At 36.3% G+C, this 17,715-nt stretch overlaps 1 protein-coding gene across 1 annotated transcript in view; it reads right to left on the bottom strand.

The window, feature by feature from the left end:
* UTRN (utrophin) overlaps positions 1-17,715 on the bottom strand; it is a 358,125-nt gene that overhangs the window by 229,545 nt on the left and 110,865 nt on the right. The window contains exons 32-40 of the mRNA XM_070932667.1: positions 16,594-16,767; positions 14,436-14,591; positions 13,525-13,695; positions 10,037-10,216; positions 8,122-8,250; positions 7,783-7,953; positions 6,808-6,963; positions 4,550-4,687; positions 2,698-2,850 (exon numbers count right to left, since the gene is read on the bottom strand). Coding sequence (XP_070788768.1) covers positions 2,698-2,850; positions 4,550-4,687; positions 6,808-6,963; positions 7,783-7,953; positions 8,122-8,250; positions 10,037-10,216; positions 13,525-13,695; positions 14,436-14,591; positions 16,594-16,767 — 1,428 coding nt within the window. The remainder of the gene's footprint in view (positions 1-2,697; positions 2,851-4,549; positions 4,688-6,807; positions 6,964-7,782; positions 7,954-8,121; positions 8,251-10,036; positions 10,217-13,524; positions 13,696-14,435; positions 14,592-16,593; positions 16,768-17,715) is intronic.

The following is a 17,715-nucleotide window of genomic DNA, read 5'->3' on the forward strand; positions in this document are numbered from 1 at the left end:
AGTCATAAAGAGATTGATTAATTTAATTATGAAGCTCCATAACCAGTAATGCAAAAGGATTTGACAGATTGCCTAATACACAAGCCTGTCCAAAAAATTACTTACTGCTCCACAAGACTCATTATATAAATAAACGTAAAACAAATCCTATGGCAAACTAAAAATCTGAAAAAAAAGTGGGTCCATTAGAAACAGAAAATGAAAAGTCATTGTATATAGGTTTGAATTATTGAAAGAGTTTCTTAAATTAGCTATCAACATCCTCAGTAGGCAGGAATCTCTCTCCTAAATCACTAGTACAATCAATCATATTTTCAAAAATATCTGACTCATTGGTATAAAATCCAAACAAAAAATAGTACAGGTAGTCCTTGACTTCTGACTACAATTGAGCCCAAAATTTTTGTTGCTAAGCGAGACATTTGTTTGTTAAGTGAGTTTTGCCCAATTTTACAACTTTTCTTGCCACAGTTGTTAAATGAATCATTGTTTAAGTTAATAACATGGTTAAGTGTAATATTATGTATTGATAGCTTTTTCCATTTTTGAATCTAATATGCCTAATAAACATAATTCTGGTTTCAATTCTATTTTATGTTCCGTAATTTCTTCCAGCCATTCCTTAATTTTGAGCCAATATTTCCTGGCATTGGGACATGTCCACCACATATGGTAAAATGTTCCAGATTTATGTCTACATCTCCATCACTCAGGGGATAGGTTTGGTCAATCTTGTTGGGGGTAAATGCCATCAGTAGAACATTTTATACAGATTCTCCTTATAGGCTACAGCCATTGTAAGTTTATAATTTATTTCCCACAATATTACACATTCAACCGTGGCCAGGATCACTTTTGTGCAAAACTGGAAACAAATAAATACCCCCTCAGAGGAAATGGTAATTAGGAAGATACTGGAATGCACTGAAATGGATAGGATGACCATGGAGTTACGAAAGAGAAGAATCAGATTATTATAAAACTTGGAGTAGATTGTACAAGTGGCTAGAGAATAGAAGCCAAAACAAGAAAATAAAAGTTTTAAAATCATTGACTACAAGATAAAGATATATGTATATATGTATAATCAGAATGTATTATATCATTATAACATAATTATTGTATTATTACTAGAAGTATTAAAAATCTATGAGAAGGCAAATATTGAATAGTGAATTACAAAAGCAGAATATACACACTGATACGACAAGCTGTAAAATTGTATTATACTGTTGTGTTGTTTGGTTTTTTTTCTTTTTATTTGTTTGTATTTGTATTTGTTATGTGTGGTTTTTAAAAAACATGGTTGTTAAATGAATCTGACTTCCCCATTGACTTTGCTTGTCAGAAGATCATAAAAGGGGATCACATGATCCCGGGACACTACAACTGTCATAAATATGAGTCAGTTGCCCAGCATCTGAATTTTGATCACACAACCATGGGAATTCTACAAGGGTTGTAAGTGTGAAAAACCATCACATTGGTCTTCAATGGTCACTAAATAAACTGTTGTAAATCAAGGATTACCTGTAGAAATAGTGTGTCTTTTCAGGAATTAATTAGAACTAAGGTTTGGCAAGTCTCTCAATTAACCAAAACCCTAGCCAAAAGTTACCTCTTTTCTCACTGAATTTTATACCAATGAGTCAGATATATTTGAAAAATATTATTGATTGTAATAGGGATTTAAAAGAGCGATTCCTACCTACTGAGAGGATGCTGATAGCCAATTCAATAAGCTCTTTTAATAATTCAAATATACATACACTGACTTTTCATTTTCTGTGGTTATAATCAGTTGGGAGTATTCTTTGAATATATGAAGAATAAGGGTGAACATTTGACCGAATTAATTGAAGTTATGGGAATCAGTGGCGATGAGTTTTGATGGCAGCGGGAGTGCCTCTGAAGGTCATTTGTAAGGGATTAGTAAACTTCCTTATAGGATTTATTGACCACTGGGAGAAGAGGTCAAGTGTCCAATCTAGTGTGGCACTTCCTAGGTTCTTACGTTCTTATGTTTAGTTAAAGATGAGCTTTAGAAAATATTCATAATCTACTCTTGCTTCATATTATATGCCAATGTATTTCATATTCACGGGGGACACAAAATCCATGTAATTAGTTCAAGAATTGTTCAATTAGACAGTGATTCTGAGGTCACTGTAATGTGTTCCTATGACTTCTGAGCCCAATTTAAAGTATTAGTTATTACTTATAAACTGTACAGCATAGTACCAGGTTGTATCAGTCACAGTTTTGATTTGCATAGTTAACACTATCCCTAACCCTAACCCTTCCTGGATTCATCCTGGAAAGGCTGCTAAAAGTCACCTCATAAATTCAAGGTACATGAGATTTGAAGAAGACAAGCGGTGGAATAAGTTTGAATTAGTTCCCCAGAATAAATGAATTACTCAGGGGGGGAACAGTATAACCTTTAACAGAGTTAAAACCATTAGTCTTGAACAAATTATTACATTTCGAGCAACACAAACCAAGTGATTCTTATGCAACCTAAACATGATAGAGTTCAACAGTCATAACTACCCAGCAGTTTGTCAAAAAAATAAGTTGAGTTCAACCTATGTGGAAGCACAAGTTTGGAAACACTGGGATGGACCGCAGGTATTATTAAGAACAACAGTACTGAAATATTACATAAATGAGTGGTTTATATTAAAAATAATTTACCTTTGTTTTCTCTATCTCTTCTGCTTCTTGAAGTCCAGAAAGACTTGCATCTGTTTCACTAAACCACTGCAAGTGACTCTCTGCTTCCATTTCATATGGAGTAAATGAAGGTGAAAGTTCTAACACCTGCCTCCTTTGTAATGACCGAAGCTCCTACAACCCAAAAAGAAAGATTATAAAATTAATAATTAAGGTTCTAAGATGGGGATGGGGAACCAAGGGCCTTTCATGACTTGTGGACTTCAACTTCCAAAATTCCTGAATCAGCCATGCTGGCTCAGGAATTCTGGGAGTTGAAGTCCGCAAGTCATAAAAGGCCCATAGTTCCCCACTTCTGGTTTAAGAGAAGAATCTTTTCTGTCCTAGTCCCTGCCCTTTGGAACATCTTGCCCCCCAGGTGAGATCTGCCCCCCAGCCTTCTGTTGTGGTCCGCTAGCAGCCTGCAGAGCTGGCAGTGGAGTCGGACAGTGAGGAGGCTGGGGAGGAACATGGGCCAGTCCTGGAGTCTGGGGAAGGCTCGGATGAGGGCTCTGCGTCGGAGGCAGAGATGGGGCCAGGGCTATCTAAGAGTTATGCACGGACTCCGGAGCCTCCAGAGTCGGACATCAGAGAGGCAGAGGAACAGGAGAAGCCTGTTCCTAGTGCACGCATGCGCAGAGCTGCCAGAAGGCAAGAACAGTTAAAACAAAAGGGACGACTCAGGAGTAAAACCTGGAGATGATTGGCTCCTCCCATAAGGCTTAAAAGAGGAACAAAGGCACGTGGGCCCTTTGTAGGAAAGCAACGTTGTTAATTCTGTTACCAGTCGACATCTCTGTTTGATTCTGGACTCTGTGTGGCTTTGCCAAGTAGGTTTTTGGCAGCGTGTCAAGGGAGATAAAGGTTGCTGATTATCCTGAAGGACTTCTCCTGAAGGACTTTTTGCAACTAATTGGGACTCAGCTGTGAATGAACGTAATTCACAGCTGTTGCAATAAAAGAGGTTTTTGGGACTACTCGTGTGTTTTAATGACTCAGGAAGTTGAGGTCACAACACCTTCTGGCCTTTTGGAAGGGCCTTAAGACCTGGATCTATCTGCTGGTTGATTTGAGGCCCCAATGGAGAGGCTCCAGTTTGGAGATGGTTGGTGCAGTGACATAGAAGACACCATTTTCATTTTCCTCAAATCTTTTGTTTTTTGTCTATATTTAATACTTGAAATTTTTAAGTCATATTTAAAATTCTTCTTATATTTATATTTTTACTGCATTATAAGCTGCCGGAGTCACATAGATAGTGAGATGGATAGCATATAAATTTAATACTGGTAGCCCTCATCTTACAACAGTTTGTTTAGTGACTGTTTGAAGTTACCATGGCACTGAAAAAAAGTGACCTATTACCATTTTTCACACTTATGACCACTGCAGCATCCCCACAGTCATGTGATCAATATTCAGACACTTGGCAATTGGTTCATATTTATGACGTTTGCAGTGTCTCGCGGTCATATGATCCCCTTTTGCTACCCACTGACAAGCAAAGTCAATGGAAAAGCCGGATTGACTTAACAAGGCTGCTACTAATTTAACAACTGCAGTGATTCACTTAACAAATGTGGCAAGAAAATGGGGCAAAAGTCAAATTTCTCGCTTAGCGGCATAAATTTCGGGCTCAATTATACTCATACGTCAGGGACTACCTGTAATTAAATAATGATAGTAGAGAGGAACAGGCAAAATGGTGGATTCTATATGTCTCACAGACAAGAGTGAAATTTTTCAGGTATGTATAAGGCTTCTGAGGGAAGAAAGAAGAAGTCACGTCTAAAACATTATAGATCTACTGCACAGCAAGGCTACTTTCACTGACCTTTGCGCTGCTTTGCTTGGTCTGAAGAAGGAGGAGCTGCAAGCGAATTTTTTCTCTCCGGTTATCTTCCATGAGCTGCTGTAACAAATGTTCACCTTTTTGCAGAACTTCCTCAATTTGAGCTCTTTCTTCATCCAGCTACAATTTTAGAAAGAAGGACATGTTTTCAGGAGTACTTGGGGCAACCAGCTTTTGTTACTCCCAAAGAGTAAGGCTGTACAGAGAAACATGTATAGGATGGTTGTGCATGCATAAAAACTATTCAGGAAAAGTGCTGCACAGCATCTTTCTGCTATTCATTCAAGGAACCACGCACATAGTTGAAAATAGAAATAGGCATCAATCCCATAAAGAAATCACACCTTTCTTTGGGTTGGCACAAATAACAGAGAGGTGTTCTGTTGCATGAGTTTGGAAGTACTTCCTCAGAATCCTTTTTGAAGAATGCAGAACTCTAATTATAATAGTTTTATCCTCCACAAAGAATCAGCGAATTCATATTTTGCTGTGAATTCATTAGGAGGTCAATTGTAATTACTGACTTTGCAACATGTAATTGTGTGACAATGCAAAACAGTCTTCAACGAAGATACCAAATATTAAAATAATAATCCAAAATCAATGTTCTGTATCTATATTTATATCTCCTCACTTGTCCAACAAACATCCTGTCATCTGCATCTCTATAACTGTCTGGTTTGGTTCTGCAACCCAACAAGACAGACACAGACTTCAAAGGATAATTAGAACTGCAGAAAAAACAATTACTACCAACCTGCCTTCCATTGAGGACCTGTATACTGCACGAGTCAAAAAGAGGGCTGTGAAAATATTGACAGACCCCTCGCATCTTGGAAATAAATTATTTCAACTCCTACCCTCAAAACAACCTATAGAGCACTGCACACCAAAACAACTAGACACAAGAACAGTTTTTTCCCGAACACCATCACTCTGCTAAACAAATAATTCCCTCAACACTGTCAAACTATTCAGTAAGTCTGCATTACTATTAGTCTTCTCATAGTTCCTATCACTCATCTCCTCCTACTTATGACTGCATGATTGTAACTTTGTTGCTTGTATCCTTGCGATTTATATTGATTGTTTCTTAGTATGGTTTGATTGCTTATTTGTACCCTATGACTATCATTAAGATTATCATTATGATTCTTGACGAATGTATCTTGTCTTTTGGAGTGTATACACCAAAGACAAATTCCTTGTGTGTCCAATCACACTTGGCCAATAAAGAATTCTATTCTATTCTATTCTATTCTATTCTATTCTATTCTATTCTATTCTATTCTATTCTATTCTATTCTATTCTATTCTATTCTATTATTTGTTGCAGAAGTAAGCCAGGGCTGTGATACAGCAACTCTTGTCCATTCTAGCAATGTCCAGGAGGAACAGCAGCAGCTGGGGGAAATCACAGTTGAATATCTCCTACACTGTGTATGCTTCCAGTATAATACAGGTAGTCCTCGACTTATGACCATGATTGAGCCGAAAATTTCTGTTGTTAAGTGAGACATTTGTTAAGTGAGTTTTGCCCCATTTTACCACCTTTCTTGCCAGTTGTTAAGTGAATCACTGCAGACATTAAAAACATGATTGTTAAGTGAATCTGGCTTCCCCATTGACTTTGCTTGTCAGAAGGCCATAAAAGGTGATCACATGACCCCAGGACATTGCAATCGTCATAAATATCAACCTGTTGCCAAGCATCTAAATGTTGATCACATGACAGTGGGGATACCGCAATGGTCATAAGTGTGAAAAATGGCCATAAGTCACTTTTTTAAGTTGCTGTTGTAAAGTTGAATGGTCACTAAAGGATTTGTTGTAAGTTGAGGACTACCTGTAGATGTAGCACAGAAAGGAGACACATTGCAAATTTTGCCAAGGACTTTGAATGACGAGAAAGTGTTTGAAAAAGGATGAGCTTCCAAATGCATGATTTCAAGTGTGACACAACTATACATTTTATCATAATCAAACAAGACAAATCCCTTGCACATGTAGAACTGAATGTATAAAATCATCAGGAAGACCGCAATGGTGAAACAGCTGATACAAGCAAGATCAATATTTATTGTATGCAGCAAGTGAATTACAATGTCATCAATAGACCTCTAGGTCACAGGATTCTAGATTTTAAAAAATCATGCCTGGGAATTAAAAGAAAGGGGAGGGGGAGAAAGAAAAGTCAAGGGTGCGTAAGATAATTTTGTTTTAACATGAAGTTCTCCAACCTTTTCATCATCTTCTTTTGATTCCATGTGCTTTTCCACTATGTTCAGCATTTCCTTTATCTCACATTCAAATTTATCAAGGTCTTTAGAAGCCACTTCCATTCCACAGAGCTCCTGCTTAGCAAACCTTTTATGAGCGTCCTGACTGAACAGCATCTGGCACACACAAAAATAGCAAGCACCCTGATCAATAGTCAATGTATTTGTATACATTTCACATAACTGCAACAGTATAGTTGTAAATGAGCAAATAACCTTGTAGAATTTCTCATTCCCAAAACTGACACTAAGAAATTATCTTTTGCAGATAGCTTGTAGGTTAGCTAGTGCAGAAACAGAATTACATGTAAAATAAAATGATGTGCCAAAACCCAGAGAATATATTAGTTTATGTGCTTTTGATGACTAAGAAGAGAAAAAGAGAAAGTTTTGGAGTAGCATGCCATTTTAACGTTTTAAAAATAAAATAATTATGTTCCTTCTTTTTCATGTTTAAAAAGTATTGGTGAAGTAGTACTGCTGTCCCACTCAAAGTGGGGCAGAACTAATACAGGTAGTCCTTATTTATCAACTGCTTCATACAATTCAGAGTTACAAGAGTTTTGAAAAAAGTAACTAGTGTCCAACTCTCGCATTTATGGCTTTCACAGGTCCATAAAGCAAAGGAAAGCTGAAGTATTGTGCTGTTTCATTTAGAGATTGCTTTGCCGAACCACAAAACTAGCTCGCCCCAAATGCAGTTGCTAAACAAGGACTATCTATATATTTTTGTCCTTGTGCAACCATCTGCAACAGGAGATAATCTCCTAAATAATGCAAAAATGCAGTGAAATATTAGAAAGTAGTTCCCTTTGACAAAAAATAGTGCCGTAGCATGCATTTCACAGAAGCATTAGAGAAGTAAAAAATCAGCAATATAAATGTAAAAATAGGCCAGTAGATATGCTTTGGGACCGGGAAGACTTCTGTACTCACCTTGGCACTTCTGATGTGCTGTGACACTTTTTCAAAGTTCCTATTCAGTTCAGTCAATTTGGGTTCTACAAGCTCATGACATGATACGCCACGACCGCTCATCAGCATAACAGCTTGGTCACGCACATTATCAACTCTGAGACTAACAGCATCCAATTCTGATGTTAGGCGCTGTGAATGGGGGGAAAAATAGAATTATTGTTTAGATCACAGTAGGATTAAAAAAGGAAGGAAGGGAAACAAGACAGAAATCAAAATCAGAACCTGGCAGACTTTCATTTGGATCCAAAATATACTATTACTGTCTAAGCCATGCCAGTAAAAGTTCAATTTTGCTACCTTCACTGTCTCTTCTTTCTTGTTGGCAGGCTTTTTCTCAATCTCATCCAACAGAGCTTCAGCTTGATACAGCCAAGTGCTTATGTGGGCAACATTCTCATCAAAAATCTCCAGTTGACTTTGGTGGTTCTGTAAAGGAAAGACAAAGATAAATCAATGAAAATGAACCTTAAATGTCAATAAAATTTGATTATTTTAATAGAAAACATTCACAGTGGTCAGTCAATGGCACTTTCATTTGGCTTTTCAGCTCCTTTAGTGCCAAGACTAAGAATAATTTGGTATTTATTTGTTATAATTTTAGTGACTAGATTTATAGCTTATTTTTTCTCCCAAAGCTCAAGATGGCATATTATACACTGTATTCCTTTCAGATAATTTTTTTCAACAAAAGTTCCAACACTGCACACACATGTGTGAGCGCGCACATAGATATAGATAGGAATACGGATATGGATATGGATATGGATATGGATATAGAGAGATAGAGATTAGATAGAGATTAGATAGAGAGATAGAGATTATATAGAGATTTGGATTAGATATATAGATTTAGATATAGATAGATGGAGAGGACGGAGAGGGAGAGGGAGGGAGGGGAGGGGAAGGGATTGTGGCGACATCTCACATTTCGGGCACTTGGTAACCAGTTTGCATTTACAGCTATTTGTAGTATCCTGCATTATCCTGTAGTATCCTGATTGCAAATTTCAGTATTTTTTGCCAGTTTCCAGCATTTACCTCCAGTTTCTGGCAAAAATGCCTACTGAAAGAATGGATTCACTTAACTGCTGCTTTTACTTAGCAACTGCTACAAAAAAAGTTGTAAAATTGGGCACAGTCACTTGGTGACTCTTGACGATTGCCACAACTTACTACCATAATTCCAGGCTCAATTGTGGTCATAAGGCTAAGGGCTATCTATAAGATAACAGCAATGAAGTGAGAGGCACATTCAGAGTTGCAAGACAGATGACAGTCCTTCAAGGTAGAACAAACCTGAACATCTAACTCATGAATACTAAAAAATACTTTGACTATAGGGTTACAGTAATAAAATCTTGCTTCCCTGAATGTTCCTCTCTTCTCCCTGCCCCTGAACTATGGACGGTCAAGTCTGAAACACTTTCTCAAATTCCCTTCCAGCTCTTATTTGACCATTGCCCTGGCTGCAACTCTTCATCCTCCTCTTCAAGATTATTCTCAGAGCCCATTACATCCATTTTTGTTTTTTAAATTTTGTAAAAGCAATGAATAGCGATTGCACAGATAATAGCTACAGTTTATTTAAATAAACTTCAAAGAATATTTCAATGAGTCCTCTTATGTAATAATTACTTTTAAAGTATTTATTCTTGGGCTAAAGTTTCAAAGATACTTGGGCATGAAGTAAGAAGCAAATCTATCAAATTGTTCAATACATTTTACTATTTCTGGAAAAGCTGTCAAGCTCTTCATCATCTGATACAATTTTCCATTTAATATGTCAGCCTTCCCCAACTAAATACTCTCTAGAATATAGAATAGAATAACAGAGTTGGAGGTCTTCTAGTCCAACCCTCTGCTTAGGCAGGAAACCCTACACCACTTCAGACAAATGGTTATCCAACATCTTCTTAAAAACTTCCACTGTTGAAGCATTCACAACTTCTGGAGGCAAGTTGTTCCACTGATTAATTGCTCTAACTAGAGATATCATCCTATCTGGCCTGGCCATGGGACATTCAAATTTAACATATCTTGGAGGCGTTCAATTGAGTAAGGCCGTTCTCTTCTTATTGGAAACTTGACATTTGTAAACATTGCCTACTTCAAAGGTAATAAGACCACCATCAATGCATATGACCCTATCCAAAGCCATACAGATAACAAATTCGACAAATGTCAAAATTTGCCATTTGCGGTTTCAGTTTACCAGAAGTGTATTGCACCAATCTTCGGTCCAGGTTCGGACTCTACTCCATCCAGCATTAAGAACACAGAGTTTTTCCTCCAGAAAAGTTTCACTTCCATCCACTAAGGCCTGAAGTGCAGCACTGCTTTCTGTTACACTGTTCAAATCTACTTTCTTCCTCTCCAATTCTCTCAGCACATTCTGGAAGGCAACATTAACAGAACAGAATAAAATTTCTCAAGGTGACAGAAACAAAAATTTTATTATTGGCTTAATTTCTATCTTGATCAGTTTTCCCAATGATTGACATATCATTGCAATGATATATATGATACCGAAAGGAATTCAATTATATGATATGATATATGATACCTAAAGGATTCCAAAGCAAGGGATCTTCTAAAATTCAAAGTATCTTAGTAGTCACAGAATAGAAAATTTTCAAAGAAATGGTAGCTTCAGTAACTGGTAAGGTTATGTTTTAAATGTTCTATTCTTTGTTTTAATTACATTCTGTAACTGATTTTGCAAAATCTATTATGACATGTCAAATCAATGCAAATTGCAGTTTTATGCAATCTATTATGCAAAGTACATTCATTTCACAAAACATCTTTTGCAAATTTGGGGAACTACATATATTTCAAGGGGAAACATTAAGATTGCTTTTGAGGGAATATATTTTTCATAAATATACTTTATATATAAATATTATATATATATATATATATATATATATATATATATATATATATATATATATATATATATTATATATTATACAAGTATTATATATATTATACACGACCCCTCACATCCTGGACATAAACTGTTTCAACTCCTACCCTTAAAGCGACGCTATAGAGCACTGCACACCAGAACAACTAGAGACAAGAACAGTTTTTTCCCAAATGCTATCACTCTGCTAAACAAATAATTCCCTCAACACTGTCAAACTATTTACTAAGTCTGCACTACTATTAAATTTCTCATCGTTCCCATCACCCATCTTCTTACACTTATGGCTGTATCACTGTAACTTTGTTGCTTGTATCCTTATTATTTATATTGACTTGTTTCCCAATATGATTTAATTGCTTATTTGTACCCTATGACTATCATTAAGTGTTGTACCTTATGATTCTTGATGGGAATCAAATCAAATTATGATTTGAAACTATCACCTTCCTGTAAACCAAGATCACACTACAGCCTAAACACTGTTTAGAAGACAAATGAAGTGTTCCACAGAATATAATTTCTGTCATATTTGAATAATATGGAGATGGTTTGTTGCTTAAGTTTCATATGAGGTTTCCAATGCCAATCCAAAACTAGGAAGAATTACACAAACCTCAAAAATGCTTAATAATATCAAATCTCCATTTAATTCTAGAGTTCTCTTCAGGAATCCCCAAGCTTTTTCTCACATGCATATTTTTTATGGTAGGATATATGCTTTCCTTCATAATACAATTCACTTTATAGTGTAGGAATAACATGCAGAATGATTCCTACAATTTCCTATTTTAGTGGGAAGCCACTTGGTGCCCTTTTTCACTTTGGATTATACATCTAGTAATTCACGTGTGTTCTTTGTTCAGAATAAATAATACACAGAAATTATATTGTTTCGTTTTCAACATTAGTCCCAGGCGCACAAACCTCCTCCTAGCAGGCTAATGACATTTTGCATTCAATTAGTCAAAGAACTGACTAACCATGACATTTTTAAAATAGCAATCAATAATTAAAACAAGCAATTACATTCAAAAAGCCAACAGCTGCATTACATTAATAGAAAAAGAACTAAGTAGAGCACTGGATCTGTTAATTTTTTAATTCTGTTGGTGGAATTCAGCTGTTTGAAATAGTAAAATTTTAAAATGTTTACAAATGGCAAACAAATGAGTGAAGTCTCTCAAGTTGAGTTCAACATTTAGTGACCTTTTCTAAAATATTAATATAATAAATGCACATGAGCAGCATGTATATTACAGAATTGCTTTCTTTAAAAGGAATCCATAGGCATACAATACAATAGGATAAGAAAAAATGCCCCTACAACAGCAAAGAAGAGGAAAGGAGGCTAAATTTCTTGAAGGGAGTCTGGAATTCCTTGCAGACTCAACATGAGATGTTCAGATGCAATATAGAATATGCTTCCAAATAGATTCCTCCATAAAACCAGGAATGAATGCACTCCACCTGCTGGATTCAAATATTTAAGCTAGGCTCCAAGTTAAAAAGGTTGATTTTTGTCCACAACTGTTTCCAAAGTGAAACAGACAGTATATTTTTGTTCAACTATAAGAACTATACCCTTTTATTTTTGTCACCTCTCCGGGGTGGCTTGGCCCCTGGGGGCCTCCTGGCAGATAGAATTCGGAACCTTAAAACAAGGGAAGAATTGATGGAACAAGGTATTTCTATAGACTGGTGGCCATATAACCAAATTAAATCCAGATATAAAAAAGATAAGGAGGAATTTGGCATTGAAATGAGCATAAATGGATTTGATAAGATATGGATGGGTACGGACGACAAAATTTTAGCTAAATTATAGAATTACTTATTGGAGTACGATATGGCAGAGGAAGTAGTTAAAGAACCGATGTTAGCATGGGCCAAAAATATAGGACAGGATATAAATTTGAACGAATGGGATTCAATATGGAATAATAACCTTAAAATGACAAAGGCGACGGCTTATAAGGAAAACCAATACAAGCTGTTTTATAGATGGCATATGGCCCCAGCCAGGATAGCGAAGATCTACCCCAATTCGAGCCCTAAATGTTGGAAATGTGACCATCAGCAGGGTACTTTTTATCATTGCTGGTGGACATGTAATCAGGCACAAAAATTCTGGAGGATGATATGGGTGTGGATTAGAGAAATAATAAAAGAAAATTTTGATTTTGACCCAAAAGCTTTTCTCCTGGGAATTTTGAAAACTGAATATGCAAAAAAGAAAAAGTATTTAATTATACATATTCTGACAGCTGCTAGAATTTCCTTTGCCCAGTATTGGAAAGAAAAACAAATACCACCTCAAGAACATGTTATTGGAAAAATATTGGAGTGCGCCGAAATGAACAAATTGACTTCAGAAATTAATGACAGAGAAGATTCAGAATTTTATAGCGTGTGGGACATGTGGTACGAATGGATGGGGGAAAGAAATAAAGAAGGTAATAGAGATTAAATTTTAACTAATTAAAAAAATCTATATGAATAGTATTAGATTTAGTCTTAGGGAGTTGAGCACTATTATTTTTAAGTGTTTGAAATTAAATCTAGCTTCAAGAAACAATATCAACAAAAGACAAGCAATAATGTATGTAGATGTATATATGTATATAACTGCACCAATGAACCGAAAATGTACCAATTGTATCACTATATGTTATAATAAAATCAAATTTAAAAAAAAAAAGAATTCGGAACTATAACAAGAAGTATCAAAATGAGATGCAAACTAAGAAGGCTAAGAACAGGCTGCTTACCTTAGCCCAAGCGATTTCAGTGTCCAGATCAGAAAGCGTACGTTCTGAAGTGGACTTATGCACCAGTTCAGCTTCTGTCACCTCTAACCATTTGGATAAGGAGAGGGAGACTTCATTGAATTTGCATGAGAGTTGCAATGCCTGTTCTAGATCTTGTTTCCCTTCTGTCACCTGTTGTTGTTTTTAAAAGCATATAAAAGAGTGAGCCTCAAGAACAAAGAAAACTTATTTGATCAACATTATGTGTGGTCTCACAGTGAGCAAGTCCTTCCCAAGGACCTGGCATAGATAAACATTGCTGTTTAATGGTGTTAATGCTATCTTCATAGGATATGAGCTGCTCCAAATAAAACTGTTTTTTGCAATTGACTGATGGTAATTTTGTCAATACTAATGGTTTTCAAGTGGTGTTCCAGATTTTTGGAATTGCACTCAATGCACCTTTAAATTTAGTATTATTCCACAACCTCTATTTTGGCTATGGTTACTTGCCTCTAAAAAGTATTTGTCCTCATCAGTCAACTACATCTATGAAGGAAAATGGATAAGGAAAAGGCATTCAATGACAATTCTACAAGATAGATGGACTCATGAAGGAAAAGATGACCTGTCAAGAAACAACCTCTTAGATCATTTATTTTATTTTCCAGAAATATGTGTATGTTGCTTTTTTTTCTTTTTATGAAATCTCAAAACGGAGCAGAGTTACTCTAGATAAGACTAGTCTATATTTCTCATCAATCACAACTACTGATAATAGTATTGATGTGGAAATTTGCATATATTCATCTCCGATTTAAAACATTATAGATTCAGCTAATCGGGCTCACATAATATTTAATTAAATGCTTGAAATTCACCTCAAGTGGATTTTACACAGTGAAACAAAACTGTACTTATGAAAGACTAACCTGCGCTCCCAAATCATTATAAAGGAATTTCAGTGCTGTCAGTTGTTCATCCATGCTTTTGGGGTTGTCTGTCTGTTGTTTCTGTACAATCTGCCTTCCTGTTTTGATCACTGTCTCCACTTCGAGTTTTACTTCACTCAGGGTCTTATAGAGTTTCTAGAATCAAGACACCATATAGTTTTATTATATTATATTATATTAAAATATATTATAATACTTCAACTTCCTGGTTTAATTTTACTTTTCAATAACCATCAGAATTGAACCCCATTATCATCTTTATGCACACCAAATCCACACTCTGTGGTGCCCAGTTCTGATTCAAATTAGTCAATAACCCATTTTGAGCAATAGTTTCTGTTTAGAAAATAAATCACAAAAATGTCTCCAACATCATAGCAAATAGAAGTTACCATGAAGAATGAATGGGAGATCATATGGCAGCTTAGAACAAAAGAGAAGAAGAAAGAAGGAAAATAACACCCAAGTTCCCAGCATGTTCAAAGGCTGGTAATGATGTCTGAATACAGCCCAAGTGCAAAGAAATAACTCCATGGTTTAAAAAAAATACACTGCTTTGTTCACATTGCTAAGACTTTGCTCATTTTTTTTCTGACATAGACTGATCACACTTTAATGGAAGATTTTGTATTTGCAATACAGATATTTTAGATGAGGAAATAGAAGAAGAACTCATCAAAGCTGCAGATGACACCAAGCTGGCAGGACCAAGTCCAGAAGATAGAATCAAGATCCAGATGGATCTCAACAGACTTGAACACTGGGTCCTATCTAACAAAATGAAATTCAAGGGAAAGAAAAGTAAGGTTTTACATTTAGACAAGAAAAACCAAACATACAGGTGCAAGTCAGGTGAAACCTGGCTCAATAACAGTAACTGTGAGAGGGATCTTGGAGTCCTAGTGGACAATCACTTGAATATGAGCCAGTAATATGCTACAGCCGTAAAAAAAAAAACAAAAAAAACCAATGCAATCCTAGGCTGCATTAACAAAGGGATAGAATCAAGATTATGTGAAGTGGTAGTAATGCACTAAAAGGCCTTGATAAGACCACACTTGGAACACTGCATCCAATTTTGGTCACTGCAATATAAAAAAGACGTTGAGACTCTGGAAAGAGTACAGAGAAGAACAACAAAGATGATTAGGAAGCTGGAGGCCAAAACACTGTTGCAGGAATTGGATGTATCTAATCTAGTGAAAAGAAGGACTAGAAGCAACATGATATCAGTGTTCCAATTCTGTATTTGAGGAAATGCCACATAGAAGAAGGGGTCAACCTATTTTCCAAAGCACAAGAAGGCAAGACAAGAAGCAATTGATGGAAACTAACCAAGGAGAGAAGCAACCTAGAACTAAGGAGAAAGTTCCTGACAGCAAGAACAATAAACCAGTGGAACAGCTTGCCTTCAGAAGTTGTGGGTGCTCCATCACTGGAGCCTTTTAAAAAAAAAGACTGGACAGCCATTTGTCTGAAGTTGTATAAGGTCTCCTGCTTGAGTAGGGGATTGAACTAGAATACCTCCAAGATTATTTTCAACTCTATTATTCTATTATTCTGTTATTCTGTTTCCAGACAAGTCTGGGGAAAAAAGCATGCCTAAAATCTTGGCTAAGTACACAATGAGCATGTTAGTCTTTTATATTGATGAGACTCTATATCAAATGTGTCACCAGGTGCTATTAAATTGGAGAATCAAGGCACAAAGTCTCTTCCTTTCATTCATGTTTTCTACCACTGCTGTGAATGTCAACTGTCAGGCTACTGGAAAGTTCACTACCATGGAGGCGGGGTGAAATCTACTTACCTTCCTTACTGGTTCGGAAGCGCATGTGCCGCGCAAGTGTCACATGCACACGCAGACCTTCTGCACATGCGCAAAACCTTATGTGCATGCACAGAAGGTAAAAAACACATTTCTTCCTGATTAAAACCAGGAAGTAATGACACCCAGGTGGGTGGGCGGAGTTTTGCTCCGCCATCGCTACTGGATTGCTGAACCACTGGCCAAGATCGCTACCGGATCAGGCAATCTGGTCCGATCCGGGAGCATTTCACCCCTGCATGGAGGTAAAGAAGCAAACAAAGTTTCATAGAGAGAAATTAAGATAATTTAGTCATATCATTATATTACCATGCACTTATCAAAGTGAAACTGAATGATATCTGGATCAATATCCTTCACATCCAAGATATGGAGTTCAGCTTTTACACTATCCAGAACTCGTTTACAATCCAACATACGCTGCTCAAAATTGGCTGGTTTCTGGAACAGCTGATACTTCGTGGATACCTCCCGGAACTTTCTCTGTTTATGTAAGAAAGCAAAAATTTGACATATTTGCACACTTAGAATGAAAAATCTTTCTACTAACTGTTCTTATTTATAATTTATATCTTACTCTTCTAGTTCAGCATTTCTCTCTTTTTTATATCACTGTGGATTTCCTTAAACATTTCTACTTAATTTCTACTTAATTTCTATGACACAGCCAACTCTTCAAAAACAAGATAAAAACCCCCCATCAAGCAGTTTTGTCCAAGCCTATGTTTGGGGACTTTCAAAGGTACAGTGTGTACTCTCTTTCCAAATTTTCTTCACTTCTGTCAGCCCCAAAGCACAAAAACAGGCATGGAATACCATGATCTAATCAGTTCTCCCTCTAGCTATCTAATCAGAGAATTCACAAAATGGGATTTAAGCACCATCTCATGTCCTGAATTTATAATACTTCCCAGAATATAAAAAATCTTTTTGCTTGAATGGATTCCTCATCTCTAATTAGTATTGCCTTTTCTTCTTCTTCTTCTACCTTTCAAAATCAATGCTATCAAGTTTGCCACTTAATTCTTCATCAACTCCAAACTCAACCCTTCTATCCTGGTTTCCATTTGCTGTGCTCCACTGAATATTTCTCACAAAACCAAACTGTTCACCCTATTGTGAAAATATAAATGCCTCCGTCTAGATTCCACTCTTCATAATCTCTTTTTTGAAACAACTGCTTTCCCTTTCCTTCTCTTTAGGGGATTTATTTGGCACCTCTACTCAGTTTTCTGTAGTCACTAAGGAGTGCTTCAGGTTAGCTAGCCAAATGCCATAATCTTAGTATTATCTACTCTTCAAACATTTTCTCTACCTATTAGCAGTGCTAATATCCATCCTGTTCAACAGATATAGTGTAACAATTGTGTAACAATTGCCCAAGGATCTAAGAAAAGTGAATTATAGCATATTTCACACATAGGAACTTTC

Source organism: Pituophis catenifer, unplaced genomic scaffold, assembly GCF_029215685.1.
Source record: "Pituophis catenifer annectens isolate HBS135680 unplaced genomic scaffold, rPitCat1.0.hap2 SCAF_1, whole genome shotgun sequence".
NCBI classification, from domain to species: domain Eukaryota; kingdom Metazoa; phylum Chordata; class Lepidosauria; order Squamata; family Colubridae; genus Pituophis; species Pituophis catenifer.